Here is a 16,491-nt window from a genome sequence, read left to right as displayed (position 1 = left end):
TCTACAAAGAAGTGATCCGATGAATAGAATTTGAATGGTGAGACATTAAAGTTGACGTATGGGAACGCATGAAATTCGCGCGGTCAGGATCGGCACGACCAAGTTCGGCACGGGTATTACTTATGACTCGTGTATCGCGATGATGCTTGTCTGTCATTACTCTACAGTATCCTGTTATTTATAATATGAATTAATTAGTCTGATATAAATGATATTTATCTTTATTAATTAATAACTACTTTGTACTTTGACATAACTGGTTGTAATTCTTAAATTTACTATGGGATATGCGGGATATTGATTAGATTAACAAATGACAAATTTCAAATAAATTAATAAATAACAAATTGATCATAATTTTATCAATTAATTTATTAATTACTCAAATAAACTGAAATTAATAAATAATGAGTAATAAATAGTGAAAAAATAAAAAAATAATAAATGTATAAATAAATAATTAATTAATAAATAATTAAATAATAGTGTAAGTAATACTGAAATACGGTTTCAGAAGAAAATAACAGGATACTGTAATGACGGACACGCATCGACGTGATACACGAGTCATAAGTAGTACCCGTGCCGAACTTGGTCGTGCCGATCCTGATCGCGCGAATTTCATGCGCTCCCATACGTCAACTTTAATGTCTCACCATTCAAATTCTATTTATCGGATCACTTTTTTGTAGAGAACTTTTCGACTTAGAATTTCATGAAGAATTTGTCATTAAAAACTTTTCCGCCAGTTCTGGGACACCCTGTATACATATATATAGATATATCAATTTTATATATATATATGTATATGGGACATTCCACGCCAAATCAACATCTTTTTTCCCCGACCATTTTTGATTTGCTTCATTTTTTTTTGTTTTTATATCTATTGAAAGTAGCTTCCATGAATTTTTTTAGATTTTTATCTTCATCGATTTTCGAGTTACATATTAAAAAAAAAGTTGATTTAAACAATTTTCAAAAATTTCAAATATTTATAACTTGAAGAAAAATTAAGATATTGTTATTGATAAGGTGATCATTTTTTTGTCTTTGAATGTATTTTTCGAAAAAAAATATTGAAAAAATTAAAAAAAAAAATTTAATAATGTTTTAATCAATTTTAACCGAAATTATTATTTTTTCCATAATGAGACTCCTTCGATTTTTTTCAAGAAAATGTATATCATTCTAGACTTAAAAACAAATTTTTTGAGCTATTGGCAAAGAGGGGATTCAAATATTTTCGATTTTTTAAAACTATTTTTCGACTTTTTTTTCAAAAATCGTACTTTTTGGTGTGTTACACAACTCTGATTTAAAAAATAAGTCTTTACAAAATTAACAGGCAATTATTTTTAAGTTTTAAGGGTTTTAAGGGCCAGGAAAAAAGAAAATTCCAATATTTTTAATTTCTTTAATATATTGGAATTTTCGTTTGTTTGGCCCTTTAATACTTTGAAATAAATGCCTATTAATTTTGTAAATACTTATTTTTTAAATTAGAGTGGTGTAAAGCACCAAAAAGTGCGATTTTTGAAAAAAAATTTTTTAAAAAGTCAAAAAATAGTCTTAAAAAATCGAAAATATTTAAATCCCCTCTTCGCCAATAACTCAAAAATTTTGTTTTTAAGTCTAGAATGATATACATTTTCTTGAAAAAAATCGAAGGGGTCTCATTGAGGAAAAAATAATTTCGGTTAAAATTGATTAAAACATTAAATTTTTTTAAAAATATTTTAATATTTTTTTTCGAAAAAAACATTCAAAGACAAAAAAATGACCACCCTATCAATGACAATATTTTTATTTTTCTTTAAGTTATAAATATTTGAAATTTTCGAAAATTGTTAAAATCAATTTTTTTTAAATGTGTAACTCAGAAATCAATAAAGATAAAAATTTAAAAAGATTCATAAACAATCTCTTATTATACTAAAAAACAATTATTAATAACAATAACAACTACTAATAACAATTTACTAATATGCAATGTGGTTTTTTATTTTTTCATATTTTTAACATATATAGTATATATATGTATAGACATTGTACATAGTATTATACATTTTAAGAAATTGACGAAAAATTAAAAGTAAAAGTAAATTTTTATATAATCTTTCATTTTACTTATAGAAATTAATAGATTAATTTCGTGATTATGGTGTCCAATCGTAGCACGTTGGAAAGTCACGTGGTACAGGTGGCAGATCAGATGGATCACCAACATGTAAGACGACGTTCATTCCGCTTGCGGTGTGCCATGCAAAATGACAATGAAAAAACCACCAGCCTGTAAGATAAATATTATTTCTGATCGATTATTTATTTAAAGTGCAAAAATCTTTAATTTAGAATAAAAAATGGTTTAATATAATTATATATTGTATTAAAAAATGTTTATACTTATATTTTTATATACTATTTATTCGTTTATTTCTTAAAAAATTATACTTTAAAATTGTAATTTTTTATAATATAATTATTTATAATATTATCATACTATTATATATCATATTATAATATTTACATACAATATTTATATATAGTATTATTATATACAGAGTGTCCGATTAAAGTGACCAACGCTTAAGGGTAGATTCCTGGGACCATTTGGAGACGATTTTTTCTCAGCGAAAATGTCGAGGGAGACCATCATTTTATGCATATTTCCAATTTTTGCTATCATGTATCTTTGTAACTAAATCTTAAATAAAAATTCTATTAAAGTAAACTCTATTTGAAATTAATTGAAGAATGTGATTTTGTTAATATTTTATTTCCACAAGCTTAGTTTACGAAAAACTCTTTATTTTCAATCGCTTATAACTCAAAAATTATTGATGCTTCAATATTTTCGCTGAGGAAAAATCGTCTCCAAATGATCCCAGGAATCTACCCTTAAGCGTTGGTCACTCAGTAATCGGACACCCTGTATAATAATACATTTTTGTAGAATTATAAAATGACAATAGAATTATAGAAAAATTATAACCTGGATTATCTGCCTTGAAGCGTAAGATAACAAAACCAGTATTTGGTACAATTACAGTATCTTTAGGAGCACAATGTTTATAATAACAATTTTTTAAACGTGACACATGAGCTTCAAACTCTTTACTGACATCCTTATTTGTTATACTGTTCTTATTAGGTGCATTAACAAATTGGCCAGCATACATTACACAGAAGCTATAACCATGTAAATGAAATGGATGATTCATTTCCGATAAAGGATCTGTAACACATTAAAATTGATTTTTGTAATTAATTAATAATAACATTAATAACATTAAAAACAATAATAACAAGGGGTCGAAACATTCGCGAGAAACCACTGTATCAGTAGTTTATTTAAAATAAATAATTATTGCGTTTTAAAGACTGCGCCAGGCTCTTATTGCCATTTCCTTTTTTATTTTAATTATATATTTTATGAGCTTATTTTGAATATATATTTTTACGCCGGCTGAAACATGCGTTTTTTCTCGTTTTTTAATTATATTAGATTTTACTTTGACGATAGATATGTACGCGCGCGATCGTTTAAATCATGTATTGAATTTCAGAAGATTGTTATTAGAAATAGACTAAAAATAGATTTTTTGCGGAAATATATCAGGTTTAACATCATACCAAAACATTAATTTAAATTATTTAGAGGCATAAAAAGGAACTTGACTCAATGTAAACTCATCAGTTCATTGTCAAGATGAAAAATTGGGTGAACATTGCGTCTCATAGCCAACTGAAGAGCCTTTTTCCCTACAAAAAACTGTAAAATAAGATCAAAACCCGCGTATTAATCTGATTTTTATAACAATGTGAGAACAAAAAAAAATTTTTTAAGATTGACCATGTATATGTAACTTTAACGTTTCAATTTCCTTGAAGATAGCCCGAAGGAGGAGCCGAAACGTTGGCGAGAAACCACTGTATCAGAAGATCGTTTAAAAGAAATAATTATTACGTCCTAAAAATTGCACCAGGCTCTTATTGCCATTTCCTTTTTTATTTTAATAACAATTTATCTCGTGTATATATATATATATATATATACTACGCAAAACAATTAGGGGAGCGCTTTAAAACTTGCAAAATTTGATGATTTTTAAGAAGCCATATCTCAACTTATTGTTAGAGAGGTCGTACAATGTTTCTGTGCGCATTTTAACGAGTGAAGCCTCAACTTTAAAGTGAGTAAGGTAGCATTATTTGTCTCATCGAATTGTTTTTCGTGTGAGGCTTAAAATCAGATGGCAAAAAAACTCTAGAAATTTCTTGACTTTGTAGTTGTCCATGGAAAAAGCAGGGATGGAACCATAAATGCCACCACATTGGCTTTGAAGTAGGAACCCTTTCCTTTAAAATGCCGCAAGAAACATTGCTCTATCATGCCTAGGAGTCGAGTTATCGCATTTCAAAGTCACTCCTGTATTTTACAAGATTTTTAGTAATACCGCCGGCATTCGCGTTATCCAATGTGCACCACGGGGAGGTTGCTCGGTCGGATTTTGCACACCATTTGTATGGTGTATGTGCACTTTTCTGTCTAAACGTATTAACACAGCAATGCAAAGATATGAACGTGAATGCATTTGCATGCTTCATCGATTATCGAAAAGCCATCGACTGTGTACAACATGCAAAATTGATGAAGATCTTACGGACGACGAAAGTGAACAGGATGAAAAATTCAAATAATTGAAAATCTATATTGGAACCAAATAGCAGAAATTAGAGTGGAAAATGAAACCTCGGAAACTATTTCTATCAGGAAAGGCGTGCGTCAAGGATGTGTGTTGTCACCTCTTTAACATATACTCGGAAACTATTTTCAAAGAAGCTCTAAACGAAATCACCGATGGAATAAAAATCAATGGTAACAACATTAACAATATTAGATACGCAGACGACACTGTCATGATTGCTGACAACATAGCGGACCTACAACATATGATGGATTGTATAGTCAAACATAGCGAGTCGTTCGGCCTTCATATAAATATTTCTAAGACAAAAATTATAGTGTTTTCAAAGGTTCATGTAGATGCTAATCTAACTTAACGATTCATAGAAAAACAATCGAACAAGTAACCTCAGTAATGGATGCCACCGTCAACAACATATGCGACCCTAGGAGGGAAATAAAAGCTTGGATTGAGCAAGCTAGAATAGCCTTCATCAACATGAGGTCATTTTTCATCAGAAAAGAGCTTAGTAGAGAGTTGAAAGTCTGCATGCTTAAATACTATATCTTGTCAATATTTCTCTATGGATGCGAGAGCTGGACTCTCGATCTTTAGCACTGAAAAGTCTATCGAAGCCTTCGAAATGTATCTCTACCGACGAATACTGCGCATCTCCTGGATACAGAGAGTAACCAATATAGAAATATTAAATCGCATGGGTAAACAAAAAAAACTGCTACTCACGGTCAAGATAAGAAAAATGCAATATCTAGGTCACATAATGCGTGGAGAAAAATACGAACTCCTGAGACTGATAATAGAAGGAAAAATAAAATAGAAAAAAGGTCTATCGGCAGAAGACAAAATTTCTGATTAAAGGATCTTAGACGGTTCGGTTGCATCAGTCGACATATTTCGAGCTGCTTCAAAAAACTATACTAGCCACATAGATCGTCAACCTCTGTGCAGAGACAGCATGAGAAGATTTTTTGAAGAAAAATTATATTTTACTTTTGCTTCCTCATGGAGGAAGCTTTGTTTTCGTGAAAAAATTTTTTTTTAGATTTTTATGCCAATGTGTTCAGAATGTTCCAAAACATTTAAAAATAACGTTTTTAAAAAATGTCCGTATGTGTGTGTGTGTATATATGTATGTGCTCACCCATGTTTTTTTAAATTTAAATATCTCAAAAACTATTTGACTTGCAACGCTCCAATTTGGCATACAATGAAAGTAGAACAACACTTTTATTTACTGTAATTTTTATACAAATTTATACAGTATTTCATTTTTTATAAAATTTTGAATTTTTTTAGAAATGTCTGTGGTTGCTTTAACTTTCATAAATTTAAAAAAATCAAGATAAATTTTTTTACATAAATAGACTATCATTAAAGGATGGTTGGTATTGAATTTAACGAGGATCGGTGAAAGGATTCGATTTTCATAAAATTTTAGATTTTATGAAAAACTAGGGGAAAAGTTTGTCTACGCCAGGCGTTAAGATGGCTATTACTGAATATTTTTTCATGGGATATTAAGGAGCCCCTAGCTGCGCCCGTGAGTTTTCTGAATTTCTCCTTTGGATTTTATTCGTTGCTTTTACTCTAGCCTCTGGCAGAACACCAAATTTTATCTTTCTACGTAGGTCATGTAAAGTTTTCCGTGTAAACCCCTATGGCAGAATTAAGGGCCCCTGGCTGCGCCCCTGCATAAAAATTTTAGGTTTTCCGATTTTTCCCTTTTGTTTTACGTTAGCCCCTGTCGGTATACCAAATTTTTTGCCTCCTAGGCCAGATTAAAGTTTTCCCATGTTAACCCTATGGCGCATTAAGGGGCCTCTGGCTGCGCCCCTGGATTGAAATTTTGTGTTTTGAGATTTTTCCCTTTGGTCTTATAGTTACCGCTATCAATGTACGAAGTTTTAGCCTCCTAGGCCAGATTGAAGTTTTTTCCCATGTTAATCCTATGGCGCAATAAGGGGCCCTTGGCTGCGCCCCTAGACCGAAATTAAAGATTTCAGAAATTTTCCCATTACCTGGGGATGGACCCCTATCACCATGCGAAATTTGGTGTTTCTAGCATGTCGGGAAGTACCCGATCAATTCAACGACAGACAGAATAGGGATTTAATATATATAGAGATATATGTATATAGATATATAGATATATGTAGATGTCTGTTGTTGCTCTAATTTCCGTAAATTTTAAGATATCTGGATACATTTTTTTATATAAATAGACTATCAATTAAAGATGTTTGGTATTGAGTTTGGCGATGATCGGTGAAAGAATTCATTTTTTATAAAATTTTGAATTTTTAAGAAATGTGCATTTTTATTTTTCGCAAATTTTGAGATATCGAACTAATTTTTTTTATATGAATAAAGTACCATTAAAAAATATTTGGTATTGAATTTAACAAAGATTGGTGAAAGGGTTCATTTTCTATAAAGTTGTTATAAAATATTTTTTGAAAATTTATGTGGTTATTTTATCTTCCGTGAATTTTGAGATATTAGACAAATATTTTTACATAAATTTTTTTATATAAATAGAGTATTATTGAAGGATGTTTGCTATTTAATTTGATGAGGATCAGTGAAAATGTTTTTCGTTTTTATAAAATTATCAATTTCAAAAAATGTTTGTACATGCTTTAACTTTCGTAAATTTTGAAATATCGCTTATCGAACTTTTGAAAATATTATTAAAGAATGATTAATATTTAATTTGGGAAGAATTTTCAAAATGGTTAATTTTTTTATATAATTTTTAATTATTTTAAAATTTAAATTTTTAACTTTTTGAAAGTTCTGAATAAAATATCATTACATGATTGATATTTTTGTTGAGAAGTGGTGAATTTCTTTTAATTGTAAATTGACGAATTATACAACATTCGGAACACATTAGCATAAAAATCTTTAAAAAATTGTGCAAATGGAAATTTGCACATTGCTTCCTCACCATTTTATTTCGCTAATTAAGATGGTTTTTCAATCATGGCTTCCTTATAGAAGAAGCTTAACTTGCACGTTGCTATAATTGAAAAACCATCTTAATGAGCAAAATAAAATGGTGAAGAAGCAATGTGCAAGTTAAGCTATCTCTATGAGGAAACCATAATTGAAAAATCATTTTAATTAGCGAAATAAAATGGTGAAAAAGCAATGTGCAAATGGAAATTTGCACAATTATTTTTATTAAAAAAAAAACTTGTTTGAAAGCTATTTTTTAGGCATAAATATTGTTACGTTATATATTTATATATGTATGCCGTCGCCGCTTACTATGTAGGTCGCTGTTGTCGTAGTGACTGTAACTCGTGGTAAGTGGGGGCGCTGTGTGAGCTAGTAAGAGTCGTGTTACATAGACGTATCGTGACGACTTTTTTTCCGACTCGACGAAAAGTCGGAAGAACGGAGCGGGGCCGTCAGCAAAACAAAGAGATTTTAATTTTACACGCGGCGAGAACTAAGATCTTGGTAGTTTCGCGCGTGCCGCAACTGAACGATATCCGCGAGATACGAAAGTTTTGGGCGCCAGACGCGGTCTTTCACGCGTCATTCACTAATCACTAAACGAAACGAAATCTAGGCCGAGAATCCCGCTACGGACTGACTAGCTCGCCTAACGGCAGAGGGGCAGGGTGTGGTTGCCGAAATTACGCTACTGAAGAGATGTTGCAATCTTTTCGCGAAGTTATGGACACAGAACGGACAACACGGACGTTTAATCAGACAATACGAAAGAAACGAGATAACGCTAATTAGCGGAAATAAGATAAGAAATAATAGTAATAAATTTTATTGTAAACAAAGAAAAATAAAAACAAATATAAGAGAAAAATATAATAGCGGATTGTAATAAAAGAAAAATTTAATATAACAAAATATAATTAAATACTATAATAATATCGAAAAGAAGATAATCACAAGAGATAATGTAAAAGACACAGTAAACCAAAAATTGATACAAAAGAAAATACTTCGGACGATCGAACACAGAATTGTAATCGCGACAAGCTCAAGTCCGAGATCAGCGCGTCGATACGATAGAAGAATACTGTACGATATAATAGCCGCGATAATACAGATAGTCATTAAAAATCTGACTTGTAATTCGTGAACGTTCGGAAGTTCGGATCATCGGTGAGACTGGAGAGTATTACAATAGATGGAATAATTCACTTTTCACGGTCCGACCGGCGAAATTCACAGGCGAATCGCAGGCGCCCGGGATTTTCCGCACGCTTTCTTTCTCACTCACACGCTCGGTTGCTCTCGCTCTCTCGCGCGTACTCTCTTTTACACTCTCGCCGGTGATCGCGAAATACGCTCTCACTCTATTAATTTCGGACTCCTCGCGACTGAGTTAACATCAGGACGTCCGGACATAGCCGGGTAACACATACAACGACGATAAGCAACAGAAATTCACAATAGACTAGGTTATAAAAAGGCGCGACAACCATGTAATACGAGACGCGACATATATGACCAAATCCCAGAGAGACGAAGATTTCGCGTTAATATTATCCACGTGCCCGAATTCGCAACAGTACTCGCCGCTTGACGTCGATCGCTCTTACACCAAGTATTTTCCCGAAAAAGAGCAGAGCCCACGCGACAAAATTTCACTAATTGATACGATCGCGTCAGAACGGCCGAGACTCGGATTCACAATTTTACAAACGTGATAATTACATACGCTTACTGGAGGGTAGCCTCACCAGAACTTTTCTCCTAGCCTTTGGTCCCTCTCGAGTTCGTCAATCTCGCCAAAAATGGATCTCAATCCGCAGCGCGTCTTACGGGGTTGATCGGTCGCACCAATCTGCCGGATCTATCGGCCCGAAATCGATAGCTGGCTTAATCTTGCGCACACGGGATGCGTACGCGATAACCAATTACGGCGCCGTGCCGTTTACTGTCGCCGCGCGGAATTATCAAGGCCGTACTGAGGTTAACAGCACCTCTCGCGATAACGCCAAGAATTTTTATTATCGCGGTATTCTCGCAGGATTTTGAGACCCTCGCAACATTGCCGCGGGCGTCCACGCTGTGGCCTCGTGTCCAGTGTCCAACGGGGCGGAACCCAGCGGGTGGGAATTTATCCTCCCGGTCTCGGGCCCTTCCCTGGGGTCTGCGCCTGTTGTCGGACGCTTCCCTGGATCTCCTGCCGGTGATTACGCGGGTCGCCAAGGCCGAATTCCTCGCTTATCATATTTGGTTCCTCAGTTTTTTGTCTTTTCTGGGAAGGTCGGCTCACGCTGTTTTTTTGGCTGCGTGTTTATCCCGTTATTTGCTCCAACGGCTGTACTCTCCCCCTCCCCCTCCCCCTCTCTCTCCCCTTCCCCCCTCCCCCCTCTTTCCCTCCCTCCCTCTCTCTCCCTCCCCCCCTCTCTCTCTCCGGCCACAATACTCTTTCGGTCAGACTCCCGAAAATAAATTAAAATTCAAGCGAATTAATATTAATAATGCTGCGCTCAGTCTCTCTGGGATTTTCGGTTTCGCTCTCTCTCTATCTCGCAATTGGCGTGGCCGCTCGGCTTTTTGACCCGCTATTAGCTTGGGTGAACCCGCGTCGTGACTACCACGTCACAGCATGTACAATAAAAAGTATTTACGATAAAGATTCTCGAGTCCTCTTGATCCTAATTTACACGCGAACTGTAGTGGTAACAACGTAACATTGGTCCTTCAAGCCGAATCGTAACGGGCTGGAGGTAGCAGCGTGAATCGCGTCAAATGTCGGTACGTAGAAGTCACAAAAGATTAGCCGTGAAAAAGCGCGAAGTAACATAGCGGAGACAGCGCAATTGAAGGTGCTAAAGGCAAAGCGGGCGCAAATTAAGTCTCAATGCACGAGGTGTCGAAATTATCTAGACGGATTAGACGCTCAAGGCACGTCGATAATATAATTACGTCAGCGGTTACAAAAATTTAGTGAAATGTGGAATCACTTCCACATAACGCAAGCCGCCATTGAAGAATTGGAGGTTAGTCGGGAAGATATCGCGGATCATAATGAAGAGAGACAGTCATTCGAGGAAAGGCACTTCTCTATAGCATTTGAGCTTGAAACGCTAATCGAGAATAAGTTAATGGCATCTCAAGGCTCGAGCTTGAACCAGATTCCGAGAAACGTAAGAGAACAGACGCCAGCCACACAGAAAAGTAACGTTGCCAATGATCACTTAAAATTGCCGCGCATTAATTTACCTACGTTTACAGACATGTTCGAAGAGTGGATTCCATTCCGTAATATGTTTCAAAGTATGATTGATCAAAACGCTGCGCTGCCGGACATTCAAAAAATGCAGTACCTAATGTCAGCCTTAAAAGGAGAAGCACGCGACGTAATTGGCTTTGTCGAAGTCTCCAAAGAAAATTATATCGAGGCATTGGAGATCGAAGAAAGGTATGACGGTACTGGCTTAATAATATAGAAGCACATTAAGGCGCTATTTAATATATAATGGAGAGGTTTCCACTCTCAAACAATTGACGGATTTCCTCGCTCAGCACTGTAAAACATTGGAAGCATCAACACACACCAGTCGCGTAGGAGAGTCCGGGTCTAATAAAAAAAAATACAATCATACCAGGGCTACGACAGCAAACATAGTCACAACGAGTAACAAATGTGCATATTGCTCCAAGGAAGATCACGCTATATATAAATGTGAAGATTATCTGCAGCTAGAAGTGGATAAAAGAGTAAAGGAGGCTAAATCTCGAAGGCTATGCTTAAATTGTTTAAAATTCGCATCTCATCAAGCAAAACAGTGTTCGTTGGGCGGATGTCGTATGTGCAGCAAGAAACAATACTTTGCTTCACTTAGAACAGGCAATAGCAAAGAAGTCGGAGTCATCGACAGAGGACACGAACACTTCAGATCAAAAGAAGATGGTGGCTATTGGCGTAAGTCATGCGTCAATCCGGCAAAATAAACAAATTCTTCTCGCAATGGTATTAGTACAAGTAACAAATAACAAAGGCGAAGATGTAATATATCAGACATTGTTGGACAATAGATCGCAATCGTGTGTTATTACTAACTAGCTTTTCGGCCCGCGCTTCGCGCGGGTCTCAAAGCCTGTATGTAACTTTCTTTTTTTCTTTATTGATTATGTATTTATATTTAATATACATTTAATATATTTAATATTAGAATTAGGTACTTACTGATATTAATTTAAATTTAAAAAAAACAAATCAAAAAAAGCCACGTAAGATCACTTCCCGGAAAATGAGGAAAATTTTGGTACCGATTTCACGAAAATCGGCCTATATATAAATGTAGGAGCAGTTCACGATCAAACAGAGAACATCAGCTGTCTGTTTGACCGCGAACTACTTCTACATTTGTGGATCGAATTTGGTGAAATAGGTATCAAAATGTTTCTAATGTTACGGGGATGTATGTTATGTGGTTTTGTTTTCGTTTCTTTTTTAATTTAACTCCAAACAGACAGAATTGGGTGCTTATTGACATGTTCAAAAATTTCGTTATGTTCGGGTGTATTCGGATGTGTTCAAGTGTATTCGGGTGTATTCGGATATATTCGGATGTGTTCGAGTGTATTCTGATGTGTTCGGGTGTATTCGGGTGTGTTCGGATATATTCGGATGTGTTTAGATGTGTTCGGTTGTATTCGGATGTGTTCGTATGTGGTCGAGTGTGTTCGGGTAAGTTCAAGCATGTTCGGGTGTGTTCGGGTAAGTTCAAATATGTTCAAGTGTGTTCGGGTAGGTTCGAGTATGTTTGGGCCGAGGAATTCGCCGCCACCCGCAAATTGCGTGTACTCATGCATGGAGTTCAGAGGCGGGTGGCGGGCCGAGTGTGCAGGGGTTACCGTACAGTGAGCTGGACGGCAGCGGGGGTGCTCTCCGGAGTCCCCCTAATGGAGCTGCTAGCCCGCATGTACGCCGATGTATACCGGCGTACACGCGGGCTCCAACGAGAAGGCATAATCTTCACGGACCGTACCCGGCACGCGATGAGAGTCCACACACGGCGAGTCCTTATTGAAGCCTGGAAAGGCAGCCTCGAGGATCCGAGGCTGCCAGGCAAAAGGCCGAGGCCATCCGGCCCTGTCTAGATGAATGGTTAGACAGGGCCCGCGGGAGTTTTACGTTCCGGATGACCCAGGTACTCACCGGACATGGCTGTTTCAGTGAGTATCTGGGCCGAATACAGAAGGAGCGCACGACCCAGTGCCACCACTGCGATCACGAGCGGGACTCTGCCCAACACACGTTGGCGGACTGTCCCGCGTGGATGGGAGAAAGAGCGGAGCTCGTGACCGCAGTGGGGGGTGACTTATCGTTGCCGGCCGTGGTGGCGGCAGCGGTCGGCGACGAGACGAAATGGGGGGCATTTTCCTCCTTCTGCGAAATAACAGGAGGAAGCGGAGAGGGAGTGGGAGAGGAACGAAGCGAGGGCCTCTCCCGATTCCAGTGATCACGATGATGATGACGGAGATGACGGGGGTGGACCCTCCCAGGGCGCCGCAGTCCCCCTCGCGTCGCAACCGCGTAGTTCCGCACGATGGCGGAGGAGAGAGCCACCCCTTCAGGATGGTTCTCTCCCGAGAAGTTGAGGCGGGGGAACACGGAGTCGACATGAGCAACCAGCATCCTCCGTGCTCCCCGAAAACGCCCGCGATGGACACCCGTTGAGGTTTTAGTGAGGTATACTTCGCCCCATCACGGGGAAGACTTCGGTCTTCCCTGGGATGAGGAGAAGGAGTCCCATATAACCCTTCGCTTCCTTACCCGAGGAGCGAGGGTACCTATAAAAGGTTTCCTCAACGCAAGAAAAAAAAATAGGTTCGAGTATGTTCGGGTGTGTTCGAATATGATCGGTTGTGTTCGGGTGTGCTCGGGTGTGTTCAGGTGTATTCGGATGTGTTCGGGTATGATCGGGTGTGTTCGGGTAAATTCGAGTATGTTTGGGTGTGTTCGGGTGTGTTCAGGTATGATCGGTTGTGTTCGGGTGTATTCGTGTGTGTGTATGTCTGTGTATGTGTATGTGTATCATGTCAGACACATAGCATAGGAGTGTATGACTCTCCTAAAAAAAAATTTTTTTTTAACCACATCGTCGCACTCCCCGTAAAATTTGAAAAATGTTGGTACTAATTTCGAGATAATCGGTCCATTAATGATGGAGTAGTTCGCGGTCAGACAGACAGACAGACAGACAGACGGACGGTACTTATAGATATAGATGATTGCGCGAAAAAGTTAGCTCTTGAGCAATTCGCCATGCATATCCCTATATGTGGTTTAGGGGAAATAGCTACGCAAACGAATAATAGAATTCGAGTAACTTTAAAATCTAGACTTAACAACTATGTGATTATATCTATTGTCTAGTTAGATCAAATTACGCAAGCTATACCTTGCGATCGAATCAATGTCAATGACGTACAAATTCCAGAGGATATCACTTTAGCCGACCCTGACTTTTATAAATCAGCAAAGGTAGATCTCTTACTAGGAGCTGAAATATTTTTCGATCTGATGTGTGTTGGAAGAATTAGGATATCGAAAGTACAACCTATATGGCAAAAGACACTTCTTAGATAGAAAGCATCGTGCAATTTAATATCTACTGATCATAAACAGGAAAGGACGGTATGCAATTTGGTAATCGACGAACAACTAAATGAGAATTTTACACGCTTTTGGCAAATTGAAAATGATGTAAGGCAAACCACCCGATCCCCGGAAGAACGCATATGCGAAGGACATATTGTGAAGACATACAAACGTGATAAGGCAGGACGATTCATAATATCTCTACCAGAAAATCAAGAATTGCTTCAGAAACTTGGGGATTCCGAGGACTTAGCTATTCGACAATTGAAGAACTTGGAGAAAAAACTTGAAAGACAGCCGCAAGTGAAAAATGAGTACGTAAGGTTTATGCATGAGTATTTAGAACTAGGCCATATGAGGGAGATTAAAAAAAGTAATGCAACATGAAACATTTGACCACAATACTACATGCCGCACCACTGCGTAATAAAAGATACCAGCGTTACCACAAAATTAAGGGTGGTAGTTAACGCATTGTGCAAAACGAACGAAGGCATTTCTTTAAATGACGCTTTAAAGATTGGCCCCGTCATACAACATGATCTATTCTCTTTTTAGTGAGATTCCGAATATTCAAAGTCGGAATGATGCCTAAACGTTATAGTACAACACAAATTAATACAATAAACACAGAAGTGACAGAAAAACCTAGAGTTGGACGACCAACAAACATAGACCAATTGGATGCTTGTATTAAAACGATTGAATATTTCAAAGAAGCAAGCGACAATCAAATTTCACTAGCATTATTCTGTATAAAAATGAAAGACTTTATAGATAATCCTGACGTAGAACCTTACGGAATAAAACGCGTTAAACAACTTTTTGTAGAGCGTTTTCAAAATAATGTTTTGATAAGCTCAACTGAAGGATGTCCGGATGTAATGACATTTCGCAAGTCTGCTGAAGCTATCCTACATGAATATTATACCCTTCCGAAAAAAGACGCAGAATCAGATAAATGTAACATTATAAAAGTTGTCAGAGACATAATTAAAAATGAAATAAAAACAGTTATTACCGCAAAAAATGAATATGATGTTCTAAACAAACTTTCTCAGAATGACTGCCTCGAGTACATAACTCCCTCCCTTCGATTACTACTGTCGTCTATTATTTCCAACGGTGATAGTGAGATTGTCATAGCTTCTATCGGGCAGGCTATAATGCAAGTTGCAAGACCACATACTATAATAGCTCCGTTGCAATTAGGTTTGGCCATTCAGGTGCACCACCACACGTCATCGCGATTTTTAGTAGACGCTTTGAATAAACTTGGGTTTTGTTCATCGTATAATGAAATTCTCAATTTTGAAAAATGTGCAGCTACTTCTAAACAATGTCTGCTAGATAATTTAAATCAAAATGGAGAACTTCAATCTACGAATGTCATACATTTCATTGCCGATAATGTTGATCACGATATTTGCACGATTGATGGAAATGGCACGTTTCACGGTATGGGGATTATTGCTGCAGTAACTCCGGCACCTATAAAAAAAACCATTAAAGATCTCTCGATTAAAGGTTTCAGCAGAAACATTAAAATAGGTGGGAAATATACAATTTCATGTATATAAGAAACCACAGGACCATTACATCACTTACAATGATCTTCTTTCATTTCCATCAGAGTACGACAGCAAAACTGATCTTTTATGGTACATAAGCTGGTTTTTTCATCAACCGCATCCTGGTTGGTCTGGATTCATGCAATCTGTTTATACAAAAGATCACCCTGGCTGGAAAAGCTGCCATTTTCTTTCTACCCATGATAGATCACAACCCAACCGATATATCTTGTGTATACACAACACTGTTGTTTATAAGTCGTGAAGCCAAGAAACAAAATTTGGTACCTATTATAACTTTTGACCAACCATTATATTGGAAGGTAATAACGATTTTATCTTGCGAATCGACTGATAGTATTTTAAAAAATACAATCGTTTTGTTAGGAGGTTTTCATACTAGGATGAGCTTTTTAGGTTGTATCGGTTATGTCATAGAAGATTCTGGACTCGAACAAGTCTTAGAACAAATATATGCACCAGGTTCCGTTAAACATATTTTAAGTGGAAAAGCTATTTCACGAGCTGTACGTGCCCACAACATTGTAGATTTGGCTCTTCACTTAATAATGTTAACACCAACATATGGCAATTTTGACGAAAATGCAGTAAA

General features: G+C 36.7%; 1 protein-coding gene across 1 annotated transcript in view; it reads right to left on the bottom strand.

Annotated features, from left to right (window-relative positions):
* Positions 1 to 2,000: 2,000 nt before the first annotated feature.
* Positions 2,001 to 16,491, bottom strand: part of LOC145939356 (multicopper oxidase 3-like) — a 34,477-nt gene continuing 19,986 nt past the window's right edge. The window contains exons 2-3 of the mRNA XM_083043615.1: positions 2,996 to 3,238; positions 2,001 to 2,293 (exon numbers count right to left, since the gene is read on the bottom strand). Of these exons, the coding sequence (XP_082899741.1) occupies positions 2,160 to 2,293; positions 2,996 to 3,238 (377 nt within the window). The 3' untranslated portion in view covers positions 2,001 to 2,159. The remainder of the gene's footprint in view (positions 2,294 to 2,995; positions 3,239 to 16,491) is intronic.

Source organism: Prenolepis imparis, unplaced genomic scaffold (genome assembly GCF_030444845.1).
Source record: "Prenolepis imparis isolate NDT839.2.m4 unplaced genomic scaffold, iyPreImpa1.0 SCAF_8, whole genome shotgun sequence".
NCBI classification, from domain to species: Eukaryota; Metazoa; Arthropoda; class Insecta; order Hymenoptera; family Formicidae; genus Prenolepis; species Prenolepis imparis.
This window is presented reverse-complemented; position numbering and strand designations above follow the sequence as displayed.